This window comes from Monopterus albus, unplaced genomic scaffold (genome assembly GCF_001952655.1).
Source record: "Monopterus albus unplaced genomic scaffold, M_albus_1.0 scaffold94.1, whole genome shotgun sequence".
Classification (NCBI taxonomy): Eukaryota; Metazoa; Chordata; class Actinopteri; order Synbranchiformes; family Synbranchidae; genus Monopterus; species Monopterus albus.
Genome location: NW_018127974.1, coordinates 360,150 through 386,155, shown reverse-complemented (window position 1 = coordinate 386,155; position 26,006 = coordinate 360,150). Strand labels below are relative to the sequence as shown.

The 26,006-nt window shown below is 38.2% G+C and overlaps 2 protein-coding genes across 2 annotated transcripts; both read left to right on the top strand.

The window, feature by feature from the left end:
- The first annotated feature begins 2,584 nt into the window (after nucleotides 1-2,584).
- On the top strand, nucleotides 2,585-12,707 carry LOC109964985 (alcohol dehydrogenase 1-like). The gene is made up of 9 exons (XM_020608645.1): nucleotides 2,585-2,665; nucleotides 3,702-3,803; nucleotides 4,682-4,823; nucleotides 5,021-5,108; nucleotides 5,735-5,954; nucleotides 10,196-10,456; nucleotides 10,642-10,774; nucleotides 12,275-12,413; nucleotides 12,524-12,707. Exons 1-9 carry the CDS (start codon nucleotides 2,648-2,650, stop codon nucleotides 12,552-12,554), a joined length of 1,134 nt encoding a protein of 377 aa, XP_020464301.1. The 5' UTR covers nucleotides 2,585-2,647; the 3' UTR covers nucleotides 12,555-12,707.
- A 5,504-nt stretch (nucleotides 12,708-18,211) lies between these two features.
- On the top strand, nucleotides 18,212-25,303 carry LOC109964984 (alcohol dehydrogenase 1-like). Its single transcript, XM_020608644.1, has 10 exons — nucleotides 18,212-18,277; nucleotides 19,388-19,489; nucleotides 19,792-19,933; nucleotides 20,560-20,647; nucleotides 20,773-20,946; nucleotides 23,682-23,718; nucleotides 23,950-24,210; nucleotides 24,489-24,621; nucleotides 24,758-24,896; nucleotides 25,006-25,303. Exons 1-10 carry the CDS (start codon nucleotides 18,260-18,262, stop codon nucleotides 25,037-25,039), a joined length of 1,128 nt encoding a protein of 375 aa, XP_020464300.1. The 5' UTR covers nucleotides 18,212-18,259; the 3' UTR covers nucleotides 25,040-25,303.
- Nucleotides 25,304-26,006: the final 703 nt, after the last annotated feature.

The window sequence follows — 26,006 nt, the reverse complement described above, 5'->3', positions numbered from 1 at the left end:
ACAATAAACAGGGACTATCGACCTGGTGGGACTAAAAAATACCAAACTAACAAATAACTGAAGATCAACCAGGGAGCATTCTAGCTTAACTGAACTTACAACTCTCCTCAAGAGTAGACAGAGAAACCAACACCAAACTCAGAGGCAAGATGGGGAAAAATGTCCAGGACATGGAGAACAGATGACTGGGACAAGCAAAGTATACACGGCAGACGAACCAGCAAGAGACTGAGGGAAGGGAGGAGAATATATGGGCTAGAGACCAGGTGAAGACAAACAGTAATCAGGAACCAAAGTACAGCTGGGACAGGTGAACTGGCACACGAACAGGAAATACAATGAAATAAAAGCACAAAACAGGAAGCAAGTCTACAAACCTTAACATAGTGTTACAAGTATACTGTAAGCTATAATAATATCTTAGACTGATATGCTGTTCTTTTAAAAACCCTTATGAGTTGTTAGTGGCCTAATGCGGCCTCTAGTGATTTTCTCGCTTTAAAATTTCACGCCATTTTGGCAGTGTTGAATGAATGTAGCTCAAATTTGCCACAGGATATTTATTTTTAAAAAGTGTAAAAATTGTGGTCTTACTTCCTTAAATTTGCTTAAAATGGCTAAGAACCAATATAACTGCACCTTCGAGGTGCTAGTGGCAAAAATTGCCACATTGAAAACCATTTAGATTCCAAATTTAAATAGAGTACTGCAATGCACGATGTTAGAAATGCATTTTGAATTACTGGGTGCCAACTTGGAATTTTTATAGTTGTCCAGCAAATGGTGACACAAAACCATTTTCAAACCCTGCAGCAAAATTCAGCCACATTTCCACACTTTTTCACTGTTTTTTGCAAATGATAGTGTGTATCTTTATCCATGTTATACCATGCAGCTTGTGTGCATGTGCGTGTGTGTGTGTGTGTGTGTGTGTGTGTGTGTGTGTGTAAATGTACGTAAATACGTTCACGTACACGCACATATTGCATAATGACGGCTTTCGTGGAGCTGCTAATTTTATCCAGCATTTGCAAGTCAAAAAAATGAATCAACCATTAGCTTCTGGAATGTGAAATCAGCAGGGAGCATTTTCTGTGCTATGATGTCACACAAGAGGTGTTCCCACAACAACAATCTCTCGGCGCCAGTGCATAAAATCTACATTATACGTTGGACGCACTGCTTGCAGACATGAGTCAGCCCAGACTGCAGGTGCAGGCTTCTCTCCCGTGAAATGTCAAGGAAGGAGTCCGATTTTGTCACTGATGACAACAGCAAATGTGGTGAGCACATGCAAGCTGCCTTCCCCCAGTCCACTGTGACCATTTGCTCTGCTTGAGTGAGCACTCTGGCCCAGAGACAGGGGAGAAGGTTAATAACCTTTATTTGTATGTTACACACACAAGGAATTTGTTTCCTCTACACAGACATATGTTATCTCTTTCTCTGTGTCACTGTGTTTCAGTATTCATCTATCTAGGGATGTAGGGGATTTATGTCGGTAGTGCAAAACTGGATGGTTTCTGTGTAAATCTGCCACTGCAAAAAACAAAACAATGCATCAAAATCACTGTTGCTGCTAATCATTGACCCATCTTAGGGTCTAATAATAATAATAATAATCAAATTCTGGTTGAAATGTATTTTTTGGAAATTATTTTAGTTTTTTGTTTTTTTCTCATAGAAAACAGTGGGGTTATGTAAACATACTGGCCTTTAAAGGGTTAAAAACTCCAAAAATATCATTCATATTTGATATTTATATTTCAGGCAGAAGTAGTTTTAAAAGATTGGCTAGTTTAAAGTGGAAAAAAATATGAATTTATGAAATTTTTAGAGCTGGTTTTGGAAGAGGCCATTTTTTGGCTTTCGCAACTAATAAGGTCAGTTTATTAAAGCAACCCATAAGGGTTAATGTTAGCTCGCAACAAACGTCTTTCATTTTGAGGATATGTGTGCTTGAAAAATGTAACATCATCTCAGGTAACAATGGCTTCTGTGTTAACTTTCCAAATTCAGTAAAAAAGCAGGACAGATACTAAAGTTACTCTAAACTGTGATCCAGTGGGACTGGCATATACACTGTAAAGTTACTAGACATGAACTTTTTTTTTTAAATATGGCCTGTAACCTTTCAAATAATGAGGTAAACTATTACTCTTGGAAATAATACTAGGCCGTTTTTGTTGAAAGTAATGCAGTTAGCCAGACATGTTAAAAATTAGCGGCAGACAACCTAAACAAACTTTAACCAGTTCCTGATACTTTCATGCTTGTGTCTTCAAGGCAGTTTGTTGAAACAAACTGCTCAGGGAAGCTTTGAAGAAAAGATAAAGCCAAAACCGCAACTTCTTTCTCATGAAGCCAACATGTTTTGAGATTTTTAAAAAGTTGAGAATCAGTAACTGATTGCATGGCTCAAGAAGGTTTTTGTTTGTTTGTTTCCACTTTTTGTTATCAATAGCCAATGCCATATGAAAAACTTGCAATGTCCCCACCCTGAATGGTTGTGTAATGATTCTTTTCTTGCAGCAGTATTTAAACCTCAAGGGTAAGTACTCTCCTTCTCACTCTCCCGTTCTGCACCATTCTTTCTTCTTTCTCAACGCCTCACTCATTTTGTGACTTTGGGATCTTTTTTGCAAAAATGGCCACAACTGGAAAGGTAGGTACATAATTCAATATGTGTAGTGGTGTACAAGTACTGTACACGTATAATCAGTAATAAAACATTCGAAAATTACTTTCACATTTGACATTTTATTTGGTCATTATGAGGTTCTCAAATGATTATAAAATGTTTTCAGATTGAAATGCATTTTATGTTTGTGCATCAAGTCCTGAGGTTTGGCTGAGTATAACATACTGTACCAAGCTGATGCATGATACTATAAATACATTTCAGTGCTCTCATGTGCAAAGTTTTAATGTAATGCTTTGCACATGCATGTTTGCTTTCACTAAATCAACTTAGAATTATTTTCACTGCAATAAAAATATAGAATAGTAAAATCAAATTGCAATCTCTGATCTCTTTTTTGCCTCAGTGAAATGCTGCATGTCCAGGTTTGACATGGCACACAGTCTGAAACTATCCAGACAAATATTGTGCAACTGTGGACTTTGGCAAAGCTGAATGGGGTAGTAAGCAAAAAAAAAAAAAGATAATGGTGGAATTCCAAGAATCCATTGCGCAACCACAATGGAATAAGCATTTCATAGCAGACCACTTCATTGATACCAACTGATTTACTCAGTGATACTAAATTTGCCAACTTTATATCAGTTATTGACCAAATAATTTGTGTGTTCTTTAACTCGTGCTTTTCATGTGATGTTGGCATTTTCCAGGAGAAGCTATGTCAGTGACAAGGAAACCACTGTTCTCTATTGTAAATGCATGTAATCTAAGAAATGCACAGTGGAAAATACAGTAAGTCAGTATGACACCTGTAGGTGACTGCTTACCTTGAAATCAACATATTTTACCCATTGCTCAACTAGTCATACTAAAATTCAAAGAGATACTTGAAAGTTCTTAGCTTGTGTCAGTCTGTGGCAACTGCACTTGAAATTACACATTGCTTGAGTGGGTACCTGAAAAGTTGCCTTTTTGTGCCCTTCCAGAAACCCTTTCTAGCATAGTTTACCTGAGGCAGCACCCAGCAGTGTGATTTTATGATGATGTGATTGCTCTCTAGGTCATCAGGTGCAAGGCTGCAGTGGCCTGGGAGCCCAACAAGCCTTTGGTGATTGAAGAGATTGAGGTAGCCCCACCCCAGGCTAATGAGGTCCGCATCAAGGTGAGGCATGCCCACAGTCAAGACACCCACATGTACAGATAAATTTGTTTTTCTGCTCTGCAATTCTTTAAATCCTGTCTGCAGCAGCCTTTGTCTCACACTGGTGACAGAGATATACTGTTACATGAAAAGGGAAGACTGATTTTAAGGACTTCACTAACCTTCTGGATATGCAGTGGCTCTCCACTCATTTCATACTTAGCCTAAATACAGGTCTGAAGCTCCATATGTGATATTTTTAATATCAATATTTAATCATATGCTGTATCTCAATATAAAATGAAAAGATACTAGTGCTACCAGACTCTCTGTAAAGGAACACCTGAGGACATGTTCACATTATTGAGGAAAAACAAGGGTCGTGTGCAGTGCATTCTGTGATGACAGATGTGCCATTCAAAGTTCTTTGTTTCTGAAACAACAGGTCATTGAATTTAGTCAGAGGTAGGCAGAAGCAGACTTTTCATGTTTGATCTCTGTCACAGATTTTATCAGCAGTAGCTAGCTAGTAAAAATAGTTAATTAGTGTAATGTTAGCAGCATGAGTTAACTGAAAACTGTCTTTGGTTGTCATTTTAATCTTTCTCTCACTTATTTTACAGCAAGAACCCTGTAAAGGACTCTTAAATATGCAGCTGATACATACAGCACATGATAGTGTTGAATAACTGTGGCTAAAGCTACATGTTCCAAGCAAAAAAATGGCACCCTCACCAGCTGACTGTCCCAGTAGAAGACACTTAAATAAAGAGAGTCCTGGCATGGGGGTTTAGCAAACTCTGGACTCCCAACAAAGCTATAAAAAAAGCCCGCTACCCAACTGTTTGAATAAAAGAAGCATCAGTAATTTCATTATGTCATCATTGTCTTCGGTGCAGATTGTGGCGACTGGGTTGTGCCATACAGACCTGTACCACCTGTTTGAGGGTATGCATAAAGATGGCTTCCCAGCTGTCCTTGGACATGAGGGAGCTGGTATCGTTGAGAGTGTCGGGCCTGGAGTCACTGAATTTCAGCCAGGTCTGTTAAACCTCAGTTTCATTTATCTAATTGCTGGCTTTTCTCTTCCTTTTCAATTAGGGGTAGCAATGGCTAGACCAAAGCATTTTTGTGTCATTTGGTCCACCTTAAGGAAACAAATGTTTAACAGTTCATTTGTAATTTTATAAATTGGTCTAAATTTTATTTGAAATTGCACCATTGTTTTTGAATTACAGGCGACAAGGTGATTCCACTGTTCCTCTCCCAGTGTAGAGAATGTCGCTTTTGTAAGAGTCCTAAGACCAACCAGTGTGAAAAAGGATGGTGAGATTTTTCTTGTTCTTGTCATCACCTGAATCTATTCATAGGGTTATAGACCTATTTAGAGGTGTAAACACTTTATGCACTAAGTTTCTACACAAAAGTAATAATAATAATAATCTTTATTTGTACCGCACTTTCCAGCTCAAGAGCACAAAGTTCTACAGCAATAAAAACATAGTAATACAATATCAGTTAAGAACACTCATAAACAGACAGAAGCCAAATAGATATCCAGCGTCTGATATAGGCCGACTCCCGAAGTGTCATAGTTCTGACTATTATAAGCAATGTGGGCTGTGTGACATGGAATAAATCAGTCCAACATTTGTTATCCTGATAACATTAGGGAAGTCTGAACACAGATCAGTCAAGCCATTATACTTCTGCTTTACCCATTTTTCTTTCTTTTCTTTCTTCTTCTCTTCACCTTTTTCTCAACCCCATAAAAGCTCACAAGAGGTGGCTGATACCATACTTTACTAAACATTAACTAAACCTTACTGTAAACACTGAATATGTACAAACAAGATAGTAATTTAATAAAAATATGCTAACATGTTGTTTATGCAGTTTCATTTACATAAGACAAACCCGTGTATTTTTATTTTAATAAATTGTCTGTTTAGGGCTGTTGATCGTTATGACGTGATGGCATTGGAAGACACCAGGTTCACCTGTAAGGGGAAGAAGGTGCTGCAGTTTTTGGGAACCAGTACCTTCTCCGAGTACACAGTGGTTAACCAGATTGCTGTGGCAAAGATCGACCCCACTGCCCCTCTGGACAAAGTCTGTCTCCTCGGCTGTGGGATTTGCACTGGTTATGGAGCAGCAGTCAATACTGCTAAGGTGTGTTGGTTTTCTGTCATTGTAAACATTTGAATTCTCAACCTATTTGAGTGTAATTTACAACATAACGAGTGAAACTCTCCACAACAATCTTTTGACTGACAATTTCAGTCATCTTCATCATGTACTGTGGAAGCAAACTGCTCAGGGAAGCTTTGAAGAAAAGATAAAGCCAAAACCGCAACTTCTTTCTCAAGAAGCCAACATGTTTTGAGATTTTAAAAAAGTTGAGTATCAGTAACTGATTGCATGGCTCAAGAAGGTTTTTGTTTGTTTGTTGCCACTTTTTGTTATCAATAGCCAATGCCATATGAAAAACTTGCAAAGTCCCCACCCTGAATTGTTGTGTAATGATTTTTTTCTTGCAGCAGTATTTAAACCTTAAGCGTAAGTACTCTCCTTCTTACTCCCCCATTCTGCAGCATTCTTTCTTCTTTCTCAACGCCTCACTCATTTTGTGACTTTGTGATCTTTTTTGCAAAAATGGCCACAACTGGAAAGGTAGGTACATAATTCAATATGTGTAGTGGTGTACAAGTACTGTACACGTATAATCAGTAATAAAACATTCGAAAATTACTTTCACATTTGACATTTTATTTGGTCATTATGAGGTTCTCAAATGATTATAAAATGTTTTCAGATTGAAATGCATTTTATGTTTGTGCATAAAGTCCTGAGGTTTGGCTGAGTGTAACATACTGTACCAAGCTGATGCATGATACTATAAATACATTTCAGTGCTCTCATGTGCAGAGTTTTAATGTACTGCTTTGCACATGCATGTTTGCTTTCACTAAATCAACTTAGAATTATTTTCACTGCAATAAAAATATAGAATAGTAAAATCAAATTGCAATCTCTGATCTCTTTTTTGCCTCAGTGAAATGCTGCATGTCCAGGTTTGACATGGCACACAGTCTGAAACTATCCAGACAAATATTGTGCAACTGTGGATTTTGGCAAAGCTGAATGGGGTAGTAAGCAAAAAAAAAAAAGATAATGGTGGAATTCCAAGAATCCATTGTACAACCACAATGGAATAAGCATTTCATAGCAGACCACTTCATTTATACCAACTGATTTACTCAGTGGTTTACTCAGTGATACTAAATTTGCCAACCTTATATCAGTTATTGACCAAATAATTTGTGTGTTCTTTAACTCGTGCTTTTCATGTAATGTTGGCATTTTCCAGGAGAAGCTATGTCAGTGACAATGAAACCACTGTTCTCTATTGTAAATGCATGTAATCTAAGAAATGCACAGTGGAAAATACAGTAAGTCAGTATGACACCTGTAGGTGACTGCTTACCTTGAAATCAATATATTTTACCCATTGCTCAACTAGTCATACTAAAATTCAAAGAGATACTTGAAAGTTCTTAGCTTGTGTCAGTCTGTGGCAACTGCACTTGAAATTACACATTGCTTGAGTGGGTACCTGAAAAGTTGCCTTTTTGTGCCCTTCCAGAAACCCTTTCTAGCATAGTTTACCTGAGGCAGCACCCAGCAGTGTGATTTTATGATGATGTGATTGCTCTCTAGGTCATCAGGTGCAAGGCTGCAGTGGCCTGGGAGCCCAACAAGCCTTTGGTGATTGAAGAGATTGAGGTAGCCCCACCCCAGGCTAATGAGGTCCGCATCAAGGTGAGGCATGCCCACAGTCAAGACACCCACATGTACAGATAAATTTGTTTTTCTGCTCTGCAATTCTTTAAATCCTGTCTGCAGCAGCCTTTGTCTCACACTGGTGACAGAGATATACTGTTACATGAAAAGGGAAGACTGATTTTAAGGACTTCACTAACCTTCTGGATATGCAGTGGCTCTCCACTCATTTCATACTTAGCCTAAATACAGGTCTGAAGCTCCATATGTGATATTTTTAATATCAATATTTAATCATATGCTGTATCTCAATATAAAATGAAAAGATACTAGTGCTACCAGACTCTCTGTAAAGGAACACCTGAGGACATGTTCACATTATTGAGGAAAAACAAGGGTCGTGTGCAGTGCATTCTGTGATGACAGATGTGCCATTCAAAGTTCTTTGTTTCTGAAACAACAGGTCATTGAATTTAGTCAGAGGTAGGCAGAAGCAGACTTTTCATGTTTGATCTCTGTCACAGATTTTATCAGCAGTAGCTAGCTAGTAAAAATAGTTAATTAGTGTAATGTTAGCAGCATGAGTTAACTGAAAACTGTCTTTGGTTGTCATTTTAATCTTTCTCTCACTTATTTTACAGCAAGAACCCTGTAAAGGACTCTTAAATATGCAGCTGATACATACAGCACATGATAGTGTTGAATAACTGTGGCTAAAGCTACATGTTCCAAGCAAAAAAATGGCACCCTCACCAGCTGACTGTCCCAGTAGAAGACACTTAAATAAAAAGAGTCCTGGCATGGGGGTTTAGCAAACTCTGGACTCCCAACAAAGCTATTTAAAAAAAGCCCGCTACTCAACTGTTTGAATAAAAGAAGCATCAGTAATTTCATTATGTCATCATTGTCTTCGGTGCAGATTGTGGCGACTGGGTTGTGTCATACAGACCTGTACCACCTGTTTGAGGGTATGCATAAAGATGGCTTCCCAGCTGTCCTTGGACATGAGGGAGCTGGTATCGTTGAGAGTGTCGGGCCTGGAGTCACTGAATTTCAGCCAGGTCTGTTAAACCTCAGTTTCATTTATCTAATTGCTGGCTTTTCTCTTCCTTTTCAATTAGGGGTAGCAATGGCTAGACCAAAGCATTTTTGTGTCATTTGGTCCACCTTAAGGAAACAAATGTTTAACAGTTCATTTGTAATTTTATAAATTGGTCTAAATTTTATTTGAAATTGCACCATTGTTTTTGAATTACAGGCGACAAGGTGATTCCAATGTTCACCTCCCAGTGTAGAGAATGTCGCTTTTGTAAGAGTCCTAAGACCAACCAGTGTGAAAAAGGATGGTGAGATTTTTCTTGTTCTTGTCATCACCTGAATCTATTCATAGGGTTATAGACCTATTTAGAGGTGTAAACACTTTATGCACTAAGTTTCTACACAAAAGTAATAATAATAATAATCTTTATTTGTACCGCACTTTCCAGCTCAAGAGCACAAAGTTCTACAGCAATAAAAACATAGTAATACAATATCAGTTAAGAACACTCATAAACAGACAGAAGCCAAATAGATATCCAGCGTCTGATATAGGCCGACTCCCAAAGTGTCATAGTTCTGACTATTATAAGCAATGTGGGCTGTGTGACATGGAATAAATCAGTCCAACATTTGTTATCCTGATAACATTAGGGAAGTCTGAACACAGATCAGTCAAGCCATTATACTTCTGCTTTACCCATTTTTCTTTCTTTTCTTTCTTCTTCTCTTCACCTTTTTCTCAACCCCATAAAAGCTCACAAGAGGTGGCTGATACCATACTTTACTAAACATTAACTAAACCTTACTGTAAACACTGAATATGTACAAACAAGATAGTAATTTAATAAAAATATGCTAACATGTTGTTTATGCAGTTTCATTTACATAAGACAAACCCGTGTATTTTTATTTTAATAAATTGTCTGTTTAGGGCTGTTGATCGTTATGACGTGATGGCATTGGAAGACACCAGGTTTACATATAGCAAGTATTTAGTGAATACTTGTTTTAGGATTTTTTTCAATCAAAATCTTATGTCATTCAGGTTCAGTGTTCAACACGATGGGAAAGAGAGCAGGTTTACCTGTAAGGGGAAGAAGGTGCTGCAGTTTATGGGAACCAGTACCTTCTCCGAGTACACAGTGGTTAACCAGATTGCTGTGGCAAAGATCGACCCCGCTGCCCCTCTGGACAAAGTCTGTCTCCTCGGCTGTGGGATTTGCACTGGTTATGGAGCAGCAGTCAATACTGCTAAGGTGTGTATGCTGATTAATACCACACTGCAACAACAATATGGGGCATTTTATGTTCTGTCCCTATAATTTGGCACTTTTGGTGACTTAAGGGAGAAATTCTATCAATTAATTCCCCCCACACTGCAACAACAATATGGGGCATTTTATGTTCTGTCCCTATAATTTGGCACTTTTGGTGACTTAAGAGAGAAATTCTATCAATTAATTCCCCGAAACAGAAAGCTTCATAAAAGAGTAATTATGAGTGTTATGAGATACAAAACTCCCGATTGATTTTTATTAAGTATTAAGTAGTCCAGCCTAAAGTACTATGTGGTGTCTTTGTCACTTTAGGTGGAACCAGGCTCCACATGTGCTGTGTTTGGCCTGGGAGCTGTAGGTTTGTCTGCAGTCATGGGCTGCAAGGCTGCAGGAGCCAAGAAGATCATTGCAGTTGACATCAATCCAGAGAAGTTTGAGAAGGCCAAGGTGTTCGGTGCGACCGACTTTGTGAACCCTAAGGATCATGATAAACCCATCAGCCAAGTGCTGACAGAGATGACCAATGGAGGAGTGGACTACTCACTGGAATGTACTGGGAATGTGGGAGTCATGGTGAGGTGGATTAAGAGGGTTACACTAAGATTTCATGTAAACTGGCTCCAGAAGGCTGATTATATTTAAGATTCTTTCCTAAGAAGCAGTGTAATCTTATATTTAAAGTCCACATTTGATCAGCCATTCAGCCTTTGGAACCATTGTGGTTAAGCTCACTTACTTTGGCTTGTTTCTCCATTTAGCGCAGTGCCTTGGAGTCTTGTATATGGGCTTGGGGTGTCAGTGTGATAGTTGGCTGGACAGACCTGTATGACTTTGCTGCCCGACCCATTAAACTCATCAGTGGACGCACATGGAAGGGCTCCTCCTTTGGAGGTGAGATGCATGTCAGACAAATATGACTTTCCCCACTATTTAAAACACTTCTGTAACTGTCCCAGTCACAAGTTATTTGTTGTTACGTTCACTTTACCAAAGATAAAGGAAGCAACGTTACGACTAGATGGAATAGTTAGGGTCTGCAGGATTTATTGTACATGAATGGGTTTTTAGACAGAAAAAGACTAGGTCAATACAATAGTGCAGGAAACAATAGATCAAAACCAAATAATTACAAAAAAGAACAAAAAGACCAACCAAACTCAGGCTTAAGAATATACAAGATTGACAAAATAAGACTACATAAGGCTTTCCTATCAGTTTGCCACTCAGCAACTCCAAACAATGAGCAGGGTGCACACAGAGTGAAATGGCATCAACAGGTCTCCCTATACAACAAAGACATCAACTATAGCAGGCTATGGAAGTCACTATGCACAATCTGTGAAACTTTAGAAAAGTCAAAACTAGGTAAAGACATTATCAACTTCTCACAATGAAGTCACATTACACAGAGCACCGAGGTAAGCTGCTTATACTAAACTGCAGCTGCTGATCCATTCCAGGCATTTGCAAAACAGCCTGCCGACACACAGGACCAGTTTTGGATAAGCACTTCCGCATGCTAATAGGCTCTGTGCCTGACTGTAGTTCGCTGACTTCCGGTTTCAATTGTGACAGGCATACCCGTTTCTAGTTGCTTGCTACTGTAGTTGCTGTTCTACTCATCCATGGGTTTGCAGTGCCAGCAAGATTTACTAACTAACAGTTCAGAAATGGCTATCAGTCGTAGTCAAATGTATTATTTAGCAAACTAGATTGGCAACAGTTTATTTGGTGAAGGATCAAGCTGTGAAAGATCTATACGGAGTTGTAATGGCTTGAATTGCGGAACACAACAATAGTCATGTAAATCACTCTTCCGCTGATATATTTGGACACTTTTTAGATTATATTTACACTTCATTTGGATTTATTTGTGGCTCAATATTTGATAAGTTACACATTTTGCTTAACTGGAAACAGGCAAGGTATTAGAACTGGAGGTCAAAGCACTACATACACTCCCACAACATTTGAAATGCAAAGAGGAGAGCGCAAAAGCATAGGCCATAAATGTATCAGTCTTAAGAACAAGTATGAGACTAATCATATGAATGCATAAGATTTGGCACACTGCAGATGAATGCAGAGAGCAACTATTTGTTGAGACTTAAGTATTTTCCTAGTCTGTGTGTTTTGTCACGTGAGTGGCAATGTGGAGAACAAACAGAGCAAAAACACAAAGTTAGTTGAGCTCACTCAGGTTAGCACCCTTTAGTTTTAGCCAAAGGCTTAGCAGTCATTAAAGCCTCTGGCATATAAGTCAGTCCATCCCCAGTACCACCTGTGCTGTGGCAGTAACCGAAGAGCTTTCTGCTTGATCTCAGCAATTGTTCAACCAGTTTAATTGAGATAATACTGTTTGTACTTGTTATTCTTTATTCTGGGTGTCAGGATTTAAGAGTAAGGATGGTGTGCCTGAAATGGTTAAGGCCTACCTGAACAAGAAGGTGAAGCTGGATGAGTTTATCACTCACAACATGAGTTTGGTCCAGATCAATGACGCCATTGAATTGATGAAGCACGGCAAATGGTAGATTCATATACAGTGCTTATACATTCTCAAGCATTAATGATATAATAACTACAGATAAAAAATTAAAAGGTCTTCTCATTACTGTTGTGTGTATTTTTGCTCCACAGCATCCGGACGGTCCTGAGTGTTTCTCCATGAGACCACTGTGTTGCTTTCAAATGTAGCAAAATCATTTATACACACAATGTGCATGATAAACAGATCTTTCTATTGATGCACAATACTGTATACATGCCTGAAAACCTAAACATGTCACAGTGTTTATGGAGTTAAATAAATGGCCTAAACAGATGTGTTGTGCTTTTGTTGTGTTGTGTGTCAAAAGAACAGTGTATCTCTCTCCAGAACTGCCTGTTCCATGTGTCTAAAGTCCATCTTGCATAGTGTTTACAAGAGTGCTCTTGCCAAAAAGTTTTAATTCAGTTTCACTCAGACTAGCCAAGTTGTATAGACTGTCTTCTTGTAAAATATAACAGTAAACATCATTTGTGCCAGGTTATTACAAAATGTTTCATTTGGCAACATCTAGCGACCATATTAATTATGACACAAGGAAAGGAGTAAGTAATGTGACATGACATAACGTGATTTAGAGAGAATGTGAAGTTGTGACACTGTATTGAATTTAGGATAAATGCACCATTTTAGGGGCATCACACTTGTTACTGTCCATAGATGTATACACTATGTACATCTGTAAGGTAATTTATACAAAAAAAGCTTATCCCATACAGCTACATACAGTAGCAGATGCTTCAGCTATGTCCAGCTTCCACCTTAGTCTTGAGTTTGAGCACAGACAGGACAGAAAATGATCTATCTGCAGTGTTTATCTGCTGACAGTTGCTAACTAGCATTAGCTGCCAAACTGGGAGCTCAGTGGAGCTGAGTTCAGGGTGCAGAGTCATTTTTCAGTTGGTCACCCTCATCGACTGGATCTCTATGCCCACTACGAGTTAGCTACAGTAAGCTAAGGTTATCCATTCTGATTTACCAGAGTCAATAAAGTGAGATATAAATGATTTTAGCAACTTTTTAACCAAACAAAACAGTGAAAAGTGTTTGGATGTAACATACCAAAATGATACATGATACATGTTTAAGTGTTTTATTGTAATATTTTTGCACACACCTGGATTATTTTCTAAAATCAATTTAAATGTATTATTTTTACAGCATTTCTCTTTTTCTCCTTCCATCTTCTCTGCCTTGGTAAAATACTGCATGTCCTCTTTTTGACCTATGGGCTCTAAGATGTTCCAGACACTTACATAACTGTTGAGAACTGTTGACTAGTAAGCCAAAAAGATTTTTTAATTTATGGACAATACAGTATGTGTCCCAGGCCTTGAACAATCAACACCTTTCAGTGGACATGTGCAGCTTGTGAGTGTGAGACCTAGCTGATAGTGTTCATAGCAAATGCTAAACATGTCAAAGTGTTTATAAAGTAAAAGAAATCGTGTAAGCAGATGGAGCCTTTTCATTTGTAGTTTTTTTGTTTGTTTGTTTTGTTTTCTTGCGTTGTATGTCATAGGACCAGCGTTTAGGAATCTACAAAACAGTCTGTTATTAAATTCAGCACTGTATTGTGACACAATGTTCTTGTCAGTAGAACATTCTTACTTCAAATTTACTACATGTGTGAGTGTGCGTGTTTTTCTAACTTGGCAAGCAGTGTACAGTTATTCTTCCAAGATGGGATCCAGGATTTGTTCTGCACATGTGCTTTTGCATGTTACACAATATGCTATATATTATGAAGGAGACAATATTTCAGCTAAGCACCAGGTGCCTTGAATTATATAAAAACATTTCTCCAAATGTCTTAAGATGTGAAGAATCAGGAAGCTATAATGATGAGACTTTTAGTGACTGACACATTCAAGTGTAATCACACAACCTGGTGTAACAATCAAGGACAAAATATCATTTAAAAGAACAATTATTCTGAACTGGCAAGAACAAAAAGCCAGTGTGTTTCTCAAGAGGGCTGCAGTTAGAACATTATATAAACCCAGTTATGGAGTGATGCAGATGAGGAATTCACTTGAGCTTTACTTGCAACCCCACAGAGCAAACACAAAAACAGAAACCTCTCATATGAAATAACCAGAATATTCAAAATGTGGCTGAAACCAATCAATTCATATAAGCCCAAAGTGACCCCATCATTTATAGATAAAGGTAAAGAAGCTAACTGAGACAATAAGTGGTTAAAATCCAACATTCTTCTGGGTAATACTATATAATGATAAACCTTAATCATTCTTCATGCAACACCTTCATATGACCTTTAGATAAGTACCTCTCCACAAACATGTGACCCACGTCTCTCAGAACACAATTATCTCCAAAGCCAAAAGGTCTCACATATGCACATTATAAATGATCCTGTGATTAAAAAATAAACTAAACGAAAAAAAAAAGACAAGCACAAAAAACAGGGTTTACAATAGGTTTTTTAGCTTACAACACATTTATTAAAGTAAACCTTTAAAGCTGTGGTAGTGTAAAGTTTGAATATTCTAACTTGCAGTAAGTATACAAAAGTTACATTTTTTCAGTGACAATTGTTACTTAAATTAATATTTTATTGACTTGAATTTTTGACTTTTCCCCACATTGTGTCAAAAGGTGAGGTCAGTGTCCTGGTTAGTTTGAGCTGCACTCAGTAGCAATTTTTTCATTTTGTAATTTTCTCCCGCAGATATGATCTATTAATTCATCACCACTATCAGTGCAGTTATAAACAGTTAACGTGTCAACGAATGAGTGAGCATTCATATGGAAGCTCAGTATATGAATTAAGTGCTGTTTACCTATTATTTGGACCCAAAAAGCGGGGTGTCAGGCCATGCCATCATAAATCTTCAGGGACTCACAATAAGCAATGTCACTTTCCAACCCTAACCTAAGATAAAATACACATTCAGTAATTTCGTAGACACCATTACATGGAGCACTATTCTCCTAACCATGCACATATCAGGGATTTTCTCCACTCTGACCTAAATATAAAGCATACCTGAACCCTCTCCTCACCCAAGCAAAGGGCAGACTTGACACACATTATCTGCCTTGTATTTGCTCAGGTTAAGCAGTGGCAGGTCCAACTGGTTTGGGAGGCAATCACATCTTAGAGCCGGGTTCGCTCAGTTGTCCAGCCACTGACACTGTTCTACCAGGATTGTCAACAAGAGGAAAAAAACACCAATAACAACCCCACTGAGTCAATAACTGTATTATCACCAAGCCCAATGTAGATTCTCTGTGGGTGTAGGAGTGAAGGCAGGTCTACAGGTGTTTTGTTGAGTTGGGCCCCAAACACAGACTGCACCCACACAACCATAACCCTTCATTAACATTTACTTTCTTAATAATTTAGGGTAACTGTTAAAAAAGTTAACAAACTGTTAACTAAGCCATAGCAAACACTAACAAGCCCCAGTAAACATTTTGAATGCTGTCTTAGCCAAACATTTCATATAACCCCCCCAGTCGTTCCAAGTAACTCCAATTATTTTAATCAAACCCAGACATACTTCTGCTTCCTTTTGTTCTTAATGGCATTGTTTACATATGCTAGCAAAGTAGAAATAGCATTCTCTGTGTCTGTTACAGGTCAATGTTAATATTTTCCTTCTTTGTGCCCATGTGTAAATTTGCTTTGTAGCTAGCTCCATGTTGCAGGTTCAAACTGTACAGTAATTAAAGGCCACAATGCCGGGTGTTTGTGGGAGCCAGGAAAGTGACTTCTCATAATATTAAACTCCAAAGAGATAAGTGTATTTCCAAAATGAAGAAGTGAAGTTAAAATTAAAAGCCACTGAGTTAAAAGTCACTGACCTAAAGTAAATTATGGATATTTGTGTCAGAAAATGTGCACTCACTGTGCTGTGTGCAGACAACCGGTTAGCCTCATCTAGGTTGTTTTGGACAGTATAAAAAGTAGAGGAGACATGACACTGAAAAATTACACTGTCCTCAACTTTGGTCCCTCTAAATGATTAGCATCTGTCGCAGCCTTGTATGTGTAACCTAGGTTATTTTGGTGTTTTATATATATATATATATGTGTGTGTGTATACATTTTATTAGTTCTTTCCAGTGGACTTAATGTTGTTTTCCCACGCCCAGTGAATGCATCATGGTGTAGATGGCGGCATCCTTCGATTTCTGGTGGAAGGAAATATAAGGGAAGTAAAACTTTCTTCTGACCTGATATCATACAATTGATGCGTCAAACTGAAAAGAAGTGACTGAACTGCATCTTATTAGGACAATCTGTTTGGGGGAATATTGTTCTTATCTTGTTCAGGTCTGTTTGGGAAGTGTAAGGGTCTTGTTGTTGAATGATACTGGTTATGTTTTTTTCATTTCATTTTGTTATAAGTACGTGAGTGTGTGCCTTATTGGGGATGGAGGTTTCTTCTCCTCACTCTGTGCAGAGTGCCATCACCAAGCTCCTTGTGAACCCAAGATAAATGTACCCTATTGTGTAGATATAGACTTTTGTTTGGTTCTCATTCATCAGATTAATAGATATTTAGAGCATCTGACTGCTAAATTAAGAAGGGTGACAGCAGAGAGAGAGAGAGACTCACATACATTAGTTAGTGAGCAGTGAGTCCTCATTTGTTACATATGTGCGCCTGGCAGCGCACATGTTTAGTTTATGTATAGTGTATTATTTGTCAGAACAGCATACTGTATGACAGACAACTTCAGTTACAGGATACCAAATTTGCCTGCTAAGACAATAAAATAGTTAATCTTGTATCCAAATCTTTTCAGGTCTGATCTGAAAATTTTGTCACATATTAACATATTAACCAGGTTTTCTCAAAAGGTAAACAGAACCAAATGAGCAGAACTAACCATGGAATCCCTCAAGGAAGTGGTCTAAAAATAATGGAACATGGACAGACTCAGTGTGCCTTTAGAACAGTGGTTTCTGCTGGCATGGGAAACAATGTTCGTGTTAAGAGTACTCTGTTTAAACAAATGGGACTTATATTATCTAAGAGTCACATGAAAGGTTTTCTTTGAACAATGATTAAGATAAACAGGAGGGTCTAGCACAGGGGAGGGACTGGCCTACTAATAGAGGGGCAATGCTTTGATGGATGAATAGTTAATGTATCACACTGGATATATATATATATATATATATATATATAAACGCTACAATGATTTAAAGGCAATAAGTGATTTAAATATTAAATTTGGCTACAGCAACACCAAAGGATAGTTACAATGTCTGCATTATGCCAGTTAAAATAAGGGGTTTCTCAGTTACCCACTTTGTTTAAACAATACAATGATTTAAAGGCAATAAGTGATTTAAATATTAAATTTGGCTACAGCAACACCAAAGGATAGTTACAATGTCTGCATTATGCCAGTTAAAATAAGGGGTTTCTCAGTTACCCACTTTGTTTACACATTTCTTTTCATTGGTACATACACCGTTGTTTACCTATCTATGGAGGAGAAATTCAAAATAATTAATAATTAATGCCCTCACGGCTGGTTGTGCTGTTCACTTTTGACACAACAGCAGCAGCAGGAGTTGTGCACTTTCACAAACTATCCTCCCATTTTTAGGAAGAGGCTCTCTGATTTTATCATTCTGAAATAATTGCAGACTATTTGGAGTTATGAGGGTTAAACATTAAATGGCTGGAAATTAGCAAAATGAGCATGCCACGGGCACTTTAAGCTTTTGAGGTGTTTCTGATGTTGACAGAAGGGCTTTTGACAAAGCTCCTCCCCCCTCTGCTTTAAATAGCTACAGTCCAGTCTGAGCTCCTCTTTCTTGCGCACTCATATTTGCAGTAATGGCCACAGCTGGTAAGGTAAGTATAAACGATAATTAAGTATAAACACTTAATTTTGCAATGTTTTTGTACATTTTTGTTTGTATTTTGTTTTCTTTTATCCACCTGTGTGTTTATGAGCACACACTAAAAATGGGGATACAAAATAATCAAATAAAACATCAGAATCAGTGTAACTAGATTGCATTATACCAATTTACATGACTATTTTTTGAAATTGTAATGTGCTCCTGTATTGTGTGCAATTCATATCAATAGTATATATGTGAGGGCGAGTCAGTGGCTAGAATGTGTAATAGCAAATTTATATCTGACAGCAGTATAAGTGTGCAGTATTTTAATATATACATATCTGTTTACAGATATACATGTTAAAATTCTTCTTCCTTTACCTCAATAAAATGTATAATTGTTATGTATTAGCTACATTTACGGGTGAAATACCATCTGTATCTCACTTTCTATCACTGTCTTTTCCCCCTTGGCCTCAGTAAAATATCTCATGCTCTGTTTAACTTGGAACACAGCCTGAAGCAACTTTCATAACTACTGATAATGACAATGAGGGCCACTAACTCAAGGTACTGTAGCTAATCTGCAGTAATAACTTGTGTGTAGACTTTAGACTCTTGCTTTTCATGTACTTTTGCCACGAGCAGCTGTAGCAGAAACACTAAAACCATAGTTGTCAGCATATAATAAAAAAAGGTCAATGTGAAACCCATTTGGTTTCTTAATGATTTTTTTTTTTTTGCAGTGTTGCATATCATTCAATTTAGCATTAAAGACATACTCTAGATGAACGCTTGCCTTGAATTGTAGCACAGAAAACTGCAACATGATATGTAGTATATTACCTTTTATAGTACATGTGAAAAGCTGCCAATATATTGCTTTGTGTTTCCTTATGAGATGCAGTATTGAATATATAAATATTTAACTTTCAAAGATAGTTGAAAACTCTCAGCCTGTATCAGGTAAATGCACTTCAAATTACAAATGCTACATGACTTGGGTGCTTGAGGCATTTCAGGGATGGTGGCACTGTGACACTTTTTTAAAGAAACCCATCCTAGTGTAGCTTTAATGGTGGTAGCTAGCCCCCACTGATTAATGATTGCTCTCTAGGTCATCAAATGTAAGGCTGCAGTGGCCTGGGAGCCCAACAAGCCTTTAGTGATTGAAGAGATTGAGGTAGCCCCACCCCAGGCCAATGAGGTCCGGATCAAGGTGAGGCATTCCCACAGTCCAGACACGCTCATGTACAGACATGTTTGTTTTTCTACTCCGTAACTCTTTAAATCCTCTCTGCAGCAGCCTTTGTCTCACATTGGTGATAGAGATATACTGTTACATGAAGAGCCCTGCCTTATACAGCTCATTAGATTCACTTAGTGATATGTTATAATTTTATCTTGTAATGAAAAATACCAGTACAATAAGAAAACATTGCTAATACTGCCAAACCCACTGAAAATGAACTCCAAGGGACCCCTCAGTGTTTTTCATTGTGTTCATTATTTTTGGTGCAGATTGTGGCAACTGCAGTTTGCCATTCAGATCTGTACTATCTTCTGGAGGCTATGCCTAAAGATGGTTTCCCAACAGTCCTCGGCCATGAGGCGGCTGGCATTGTAGAGAGCATTGGGCCAGGAGTCACCGAATTTCAGCCAGGTCAATTTTCAGTTGTGCAAAATACACTTAATTGCAATCAGATAAGAAGAATTAGCCTTGTGTCTGTATGTTGACTATGAAGCCAAGACATATTTAGCATGCAAACATCTAGCCTGTCTGTATCGAGCACTGAGAAATGCAGATGACACCACAATTCTACATGCAACATGGGTCAGATGTTAGACATCAGATTACAGAATGATATTGTCCCATTTTGAACTTTCTTTTTATCAAAAGTCTTTTTAATGCTTCTGTATCACATTACATGTAAAAATTTCAAAATGCCTTCTAGTCTGTAAGTGCAACAGACTGAATTAGATTGCCTTATAGTTCATCAGAGAGTGGTTCTACAATTCAGTCACTTGGACTTGTAGCATGCCCCATTGGCAGCGATCAGTAAGCTAAGCTTATGAATAAAAATGAAGGATGGCACTAGTGATCAAAGAGTGCTGAACAGACTGAAACATCTCAGAAGCACTGTGTTGGAAATATTTTATGTTTTATACCATGTATGGCTAAACAAAAAAGGTTCAAGCAGGAAGGATTACAGTTTGGGGGATTAGGTCCATAGCTAGAAATCAGTGTATGTAAAATTCATCAATCAGTAACATTGTTTTGTTTTTCAGGTGACAAGGTGATTCCTATTTTCCTCTCCCAGTGTCGGGAATGTCGCTTTTGTAAGAGTCCCAAAACCAACCAGTGTGAAAAGTCATGGTGAGTGTCTTTAACAAAGAGTATAGATCTTTGTTTTTTTTTTATTTAAACTTTTTAAACATATAGCAAGTATTTAGTGAATACTTGTTTTAGGATTTTTTCAATCAAAATCTTATGTCATTCAGGTTCAATGTTAAACATGATGGGAAAGAGAGCAGGTTTACCTGTAAGGGGAAGAAGGTGCAGTCGTTTACGGGAACCGGTACCTTCTCCGAGTACACAGTGGTTAACCAGATTGCTGTGGCAAAGATCGACCCCACTGCCCCTCTGGACAAAGTCTGTCTCCTCGGCTGTGGGATTTGCACTGGTTATGGAGCAGCAGTCAATATTTAGCATGCAAACATCTAGCCTGTCTGTATCGAGCACTGAGAAATGCAGATGACACCACAATTCTACATGCAACATGGGTCAGATGTTAGACATCAGATTACAGAATGATATTGTCCCATTTTGAACTTTCTTTTTATCAGAAGTCTTTTTAATGCTTCTGTATCACATTACATGTAAAAATTTCAAAATGCCTTCTAGTCTGTAAGTGCAACAGACTGAATTAGACTGCCTTATAGTCCATCAGACTGCAGGAGCCAAGAAGATCATTGCAGTTGACATCAATCCAGAGAAGTCTGAGAAGGCCAAGGTGTTCGGTGCGACCGACTTTGTGAACCCTAAGGATCATGATAAACCCATCAGCCAAGTGCTGGCAGAGATGACCAATGGAGGAGTGGACTACTCACTGGAATGTACTGGGAATGTGGGAGTCATGGTGAGGTGGATTAAGAGGGTTACACTAAGATTTCATGTAAACTGGCTCCAGAAGCCTGATTATACTTAAGATTCTTTCCTAAGAAGCAGTGTAATCTTATATTTAAAGTCCACATTTGATCAGCCATTCAGCCTTTGGAACCATTGTGGTTAAGCTCACTTACTTTGGCTTGTTTCTCCATTTAGCGCAGTGCCTTGGAGTCTTGTATATGGGCTTGGGGTGTCAGTGTGATAGTTGGCTGGACAGAGCTGCATGATGTTGCTACCCGGCCCGTTCAACTCATCAGTGGACGCACATGGAAGGGCTCCGTATTTGGAGGTGAGACTATGACAGTCATCACTGACTAATGAATCCATTAGATTCTGAAACTAAATGAAACTAAATGGCTTTGGACACATGTTCTTCACTTCTTTAGCTAGTTGTATTCTAGATAAGACTCTGCTCTTATTTTGTGATTATTTTGTGGCCTAGGCTTCAAGAGCAAGGATGGTGTGTCTGAGATGGTTAAAGCCTACCTGGACAAGAAGGTGAAGGTGGATGAGTTTATCACTCACAACATGACTTTGGACCAGATTAATGATGCCATTGAACTGATGAAGCACAGCAAATGGTAGCTTTACACTTCTACTTTCTTCATTATTAATGATTCAACAACATTGATGCATTATTAAAATAGTTCATATCTGCTGAGTTCTTCTTTTCTTTTTTTTGTTCCACAGCATCCGGACAGTCCTGAACATTTCTCCAGAATAAATTGCTGTTTTGCTTTCAATAAAGCCAAAGTCATTCTGTAATTTACCACTATTATACAGAATTTCAGCATGATATCTGTACAAATAATACAGTGTACATCATAAAAAGATCTTTCAAATGATGCACAATATATAGTATGTGCCTGACCTTGGACAGTCAGCACTACACTGTGAATTTGTGATTGAAAGATTCCTCAGCAGTGTTCATATAAGCAAAAGTTTAAAATGTCAAAGTGTTTATGGAGCAAAATAAATGGTCTAAACAGATGTGTTGCATCAGTGTTTGCTTAATTTGGCAGGCAGTATGTAATTTTCCTGCTATCTGTTAAACCTCAGTTTCATTTATCTAATTGCTGGCTTTTCTCTTCCTTTTCAATTAGGGGTAGCAATGGCTAGACCAAAGCATTTTTGTGTCATTTGGTCCACCTTAAGGAAACAAATGTTTAACAGTTCATTTGTAATTTTATAAATTGGTCTAAATTTTATTTGAAATTGCACCATTGTTTTTGAATTACAGGCGACAAGGTGATTCCACTGTTCCTCTCCCAGTGTAGAGAATGTCGCTTTTGTAAGAGTCCTAAGACCAACCAGTGTGAAAAAGGATGGTGAGATTTTTCTTGTTCTTGTCATCACCTGAATGTATTCATAGGGTTATAGACCTATTTAGAGGTGTAAACACTTTATGCACTAAGTTTCTACACAAAAGTAATAATAATAATAATCTTTATTTGTACCGCACTTTCCAGCTCAAGAGCACAAAGTTCTACAGCAATAAAAACATAGTAATACAATATCAGTTAAGAACACTCATAAACAGACAGAAGCCAAATAGATATCCAGCGTCTGATATAGGCCGACTCCCAAAGTGTCATAGTTCTGACTATTATAAGCAATGTGGGCTGTGTGACATGGAATAAATCAGTCCAACATTTGTTATCCTGATAACATTAGGGAAGTCTGAACACAGATCAGTCAAGCCATTATACTTCTGCTTTACCCATTTTTCTTTCTTTTCTTTCTTCTTCTCTTCACCTTTTTCTCAACCCCATAAAAGCTCACAAGAGGTGGCTGATACCATACTTTACTAAACATTAATTAAACCTTACTGTAAACACTGAATATGTACAAACAAGATAGTAATTTAATAAAAATATGCTAACATGTTGTTTATGCAGTTTCAATTACATAAGACAAACCCATGTATTTTTATTTTAATAAATTGTCTGTTTAGGGCTGTTGATCGTTATGACGTGATGGCATTGGAAGACACCAGGTTTACATATAGCAAGTATTTAGTGAATACTTGTTTTAGGATTTTTTTCAATCAAAATCTTATGTCATTCAGGTTCAGTGTTCAACACGATGGGAAAGAGAGCAGGTTTACCTGTAAGGGGAAGAAGGTGCTGCAGTTTATGGGAACCAGTACCTTCTCCGAGTACACAGTGGTTAACCAGATTGCTGTGGCAAAGATCGACCCCGCTGCCCCTCTGGACAAAGTCTGTCTCCTCGGCTGTGGGATTTGCACTGGTTATGGAGCAGCAGTCAATACTGCTAAGGTGTGTGTATGTTGATTAATACCACACTGCAACAACAATATGGGGCATTTTATGTTCTGTCCCTATAATTTGGCACTTTTGGTGACGTAAGGGAGAAATTAAATTTCCAAAAACAGAAAGCTTCTTAAAAGAGTAATCATGAGTGTTATGAGATACAAAACTCCCGATTGATTTTTATTAAGTATTAAGTAGTCCAGCCTAAAGTACTATGTGGTGTCTTTGTCACTTTAGGTGGAACCAGGCTCCACATGTGCTGTGTTTGGCCTGGGAGCTGTAGGTTTGGCTGCAGTCATGGGCTGCAAGGCTGCAGGAGCCAAGAAGATCATTGCAGTTGACATCAATCCAGAGAAGTTTGAGAAGGCCAAGGTGTTCGGTGCGACCGACTTTGTGAACCCTAAGGATCATGATAAACCCATCAGCCAAGTGCTGGCAGAGATGACCAATGGAGGAGTGGACTACTCACTGGAATGTACTGGGAATGTGGGAGTCATGGTGAGGTGGATTTCATTTAGTCGGGACATGTATCTTGCCTATTAAAATATTAACCTAATCAAAGTCAACTGAGCTTGTGTGCTCCTTTCTAGCAGTTTTACTGCCATCATTTCTTTAGCCAGTCCAGGCTTTTGGACCTACATCCTTCTGTTACAAGCTCACTGACTTTGTGTTGTTTCTTTCCCAAAAAGAATTGTGTCTAACATTTAAAACCCACTTTTTATCAGCCACTCAGCCTTTTGAACCATTCATTGACATTGACTCATTTCTCAATCTAGCGCAGTGCCTTGGAGTCTTGTATACAGGCTTGGGGTGTCAGTGTGATAGTTGGCTGGACAGAGCTGCATGATGTTGCTACCCGGCCCGTTCAACTCATCGCTGGACGCACATGGAAGGGCTCCATATTTGGAGGTGAAACTATGACAGTCATCACTGACTAATGAATCTGCGGAAATTAAATGGCTTTGGACACATGTTCTTCACTTCTTTAGCTAGTTGTATTCTAGATAAGACTCTGCTCTTATTTTGTGATTATTTTGTGGCCTAGGCTTCAAGAGCAAGGATGGTGTGTCTGAGATGGTTAAAGCCTACCTGGACAAGAAGGTGAAGGTGGATGAGTTTATCACTCACAACATGACTTTGGACCAGATTAATGATGCCATTGAACTGATGAAGCACAGCAAATGGTAGCTTTACACTTCTACTTTCTTCATTATTAATGATTCAACAACATTGATGCATTATTAAAATAGTTCATATCTGCTGAGTTCTTCTTTTCTTTTTTTTGTTCCACAGCATCCGGACAGTCCTGAACATTTCTCCAGAATAAATTGCTGTTTTGCTTTCAATAAAGCCAAAGTCATTCTGTAATTTACCACTATTATATAGAATTTCAGCATGATATTTGTACAAATAATACAATGTACATATTGTGCATCTTTCAAATGATGCACAATATATAGTATGTGCCTGACCTTGGACAGTCAGCACTACTCTGTGAATTTGTGATTGAAAGATTCCTCAGCAGTGTTCATATAAGCAAAAGTTTAAAATGTCAAAGTGTTTATGGAGCAAAATAAATGGTCTAAACAGATGTGTTGCATCAGTGTTTGCTTAATTTGGCAGGCAGTATGTAATTTTCCTGCTATGATGGGATCTTTTGTAGCCCACAAGTGCCTTTGCATGTTACACATCTTTCCTCAAGAATTCATTTTAAAGGAGACATTGTTTCAGTTAAATACAAGGCACTTTTACTTATATGACTATAAACACATATAAAAACATTAAAGGCCCTCAAAATACCTGTTTTCTCAATCAGCAGTTCATAATGGACAATGGGGTCTTGCACAGATGCACTAGTTTCTGCCAAAGTTAGATCTCTTTTAGTTATTTCACATGGAATTTGTGTTTTGTCTGTGCACTTGACAGATTGATTATCAATTGCCTTGCTCAAAAGAAAGCGTGGCTTAGTGAATATAGCACAATATGTAACCGTGGAGAGACAGGAGATATGCAAACAACTGCTCACCTTGACACCCACACTTTAGTCATCATGGTTAAAGGAGGAGGCTATGAATGAACCTGGTAATAAACTCCTCAGCTGTTTAGGAGTCTGATGGCAGAGGGAAAGAAAGAGTTTTTCAGTCTAGTGGTCCTGCATTTCACACTTCTGAACCTCCGGCCAGAGGGTAGGGAGGCGAACAGTCCATGCTTGGGGTGGGTTGGATCTTTGAGGATGGAGGCAGCTTTCCTGCGCACCCTGCAGTGGTAAATGCTCTGCCGCGAAGGGAATGGAA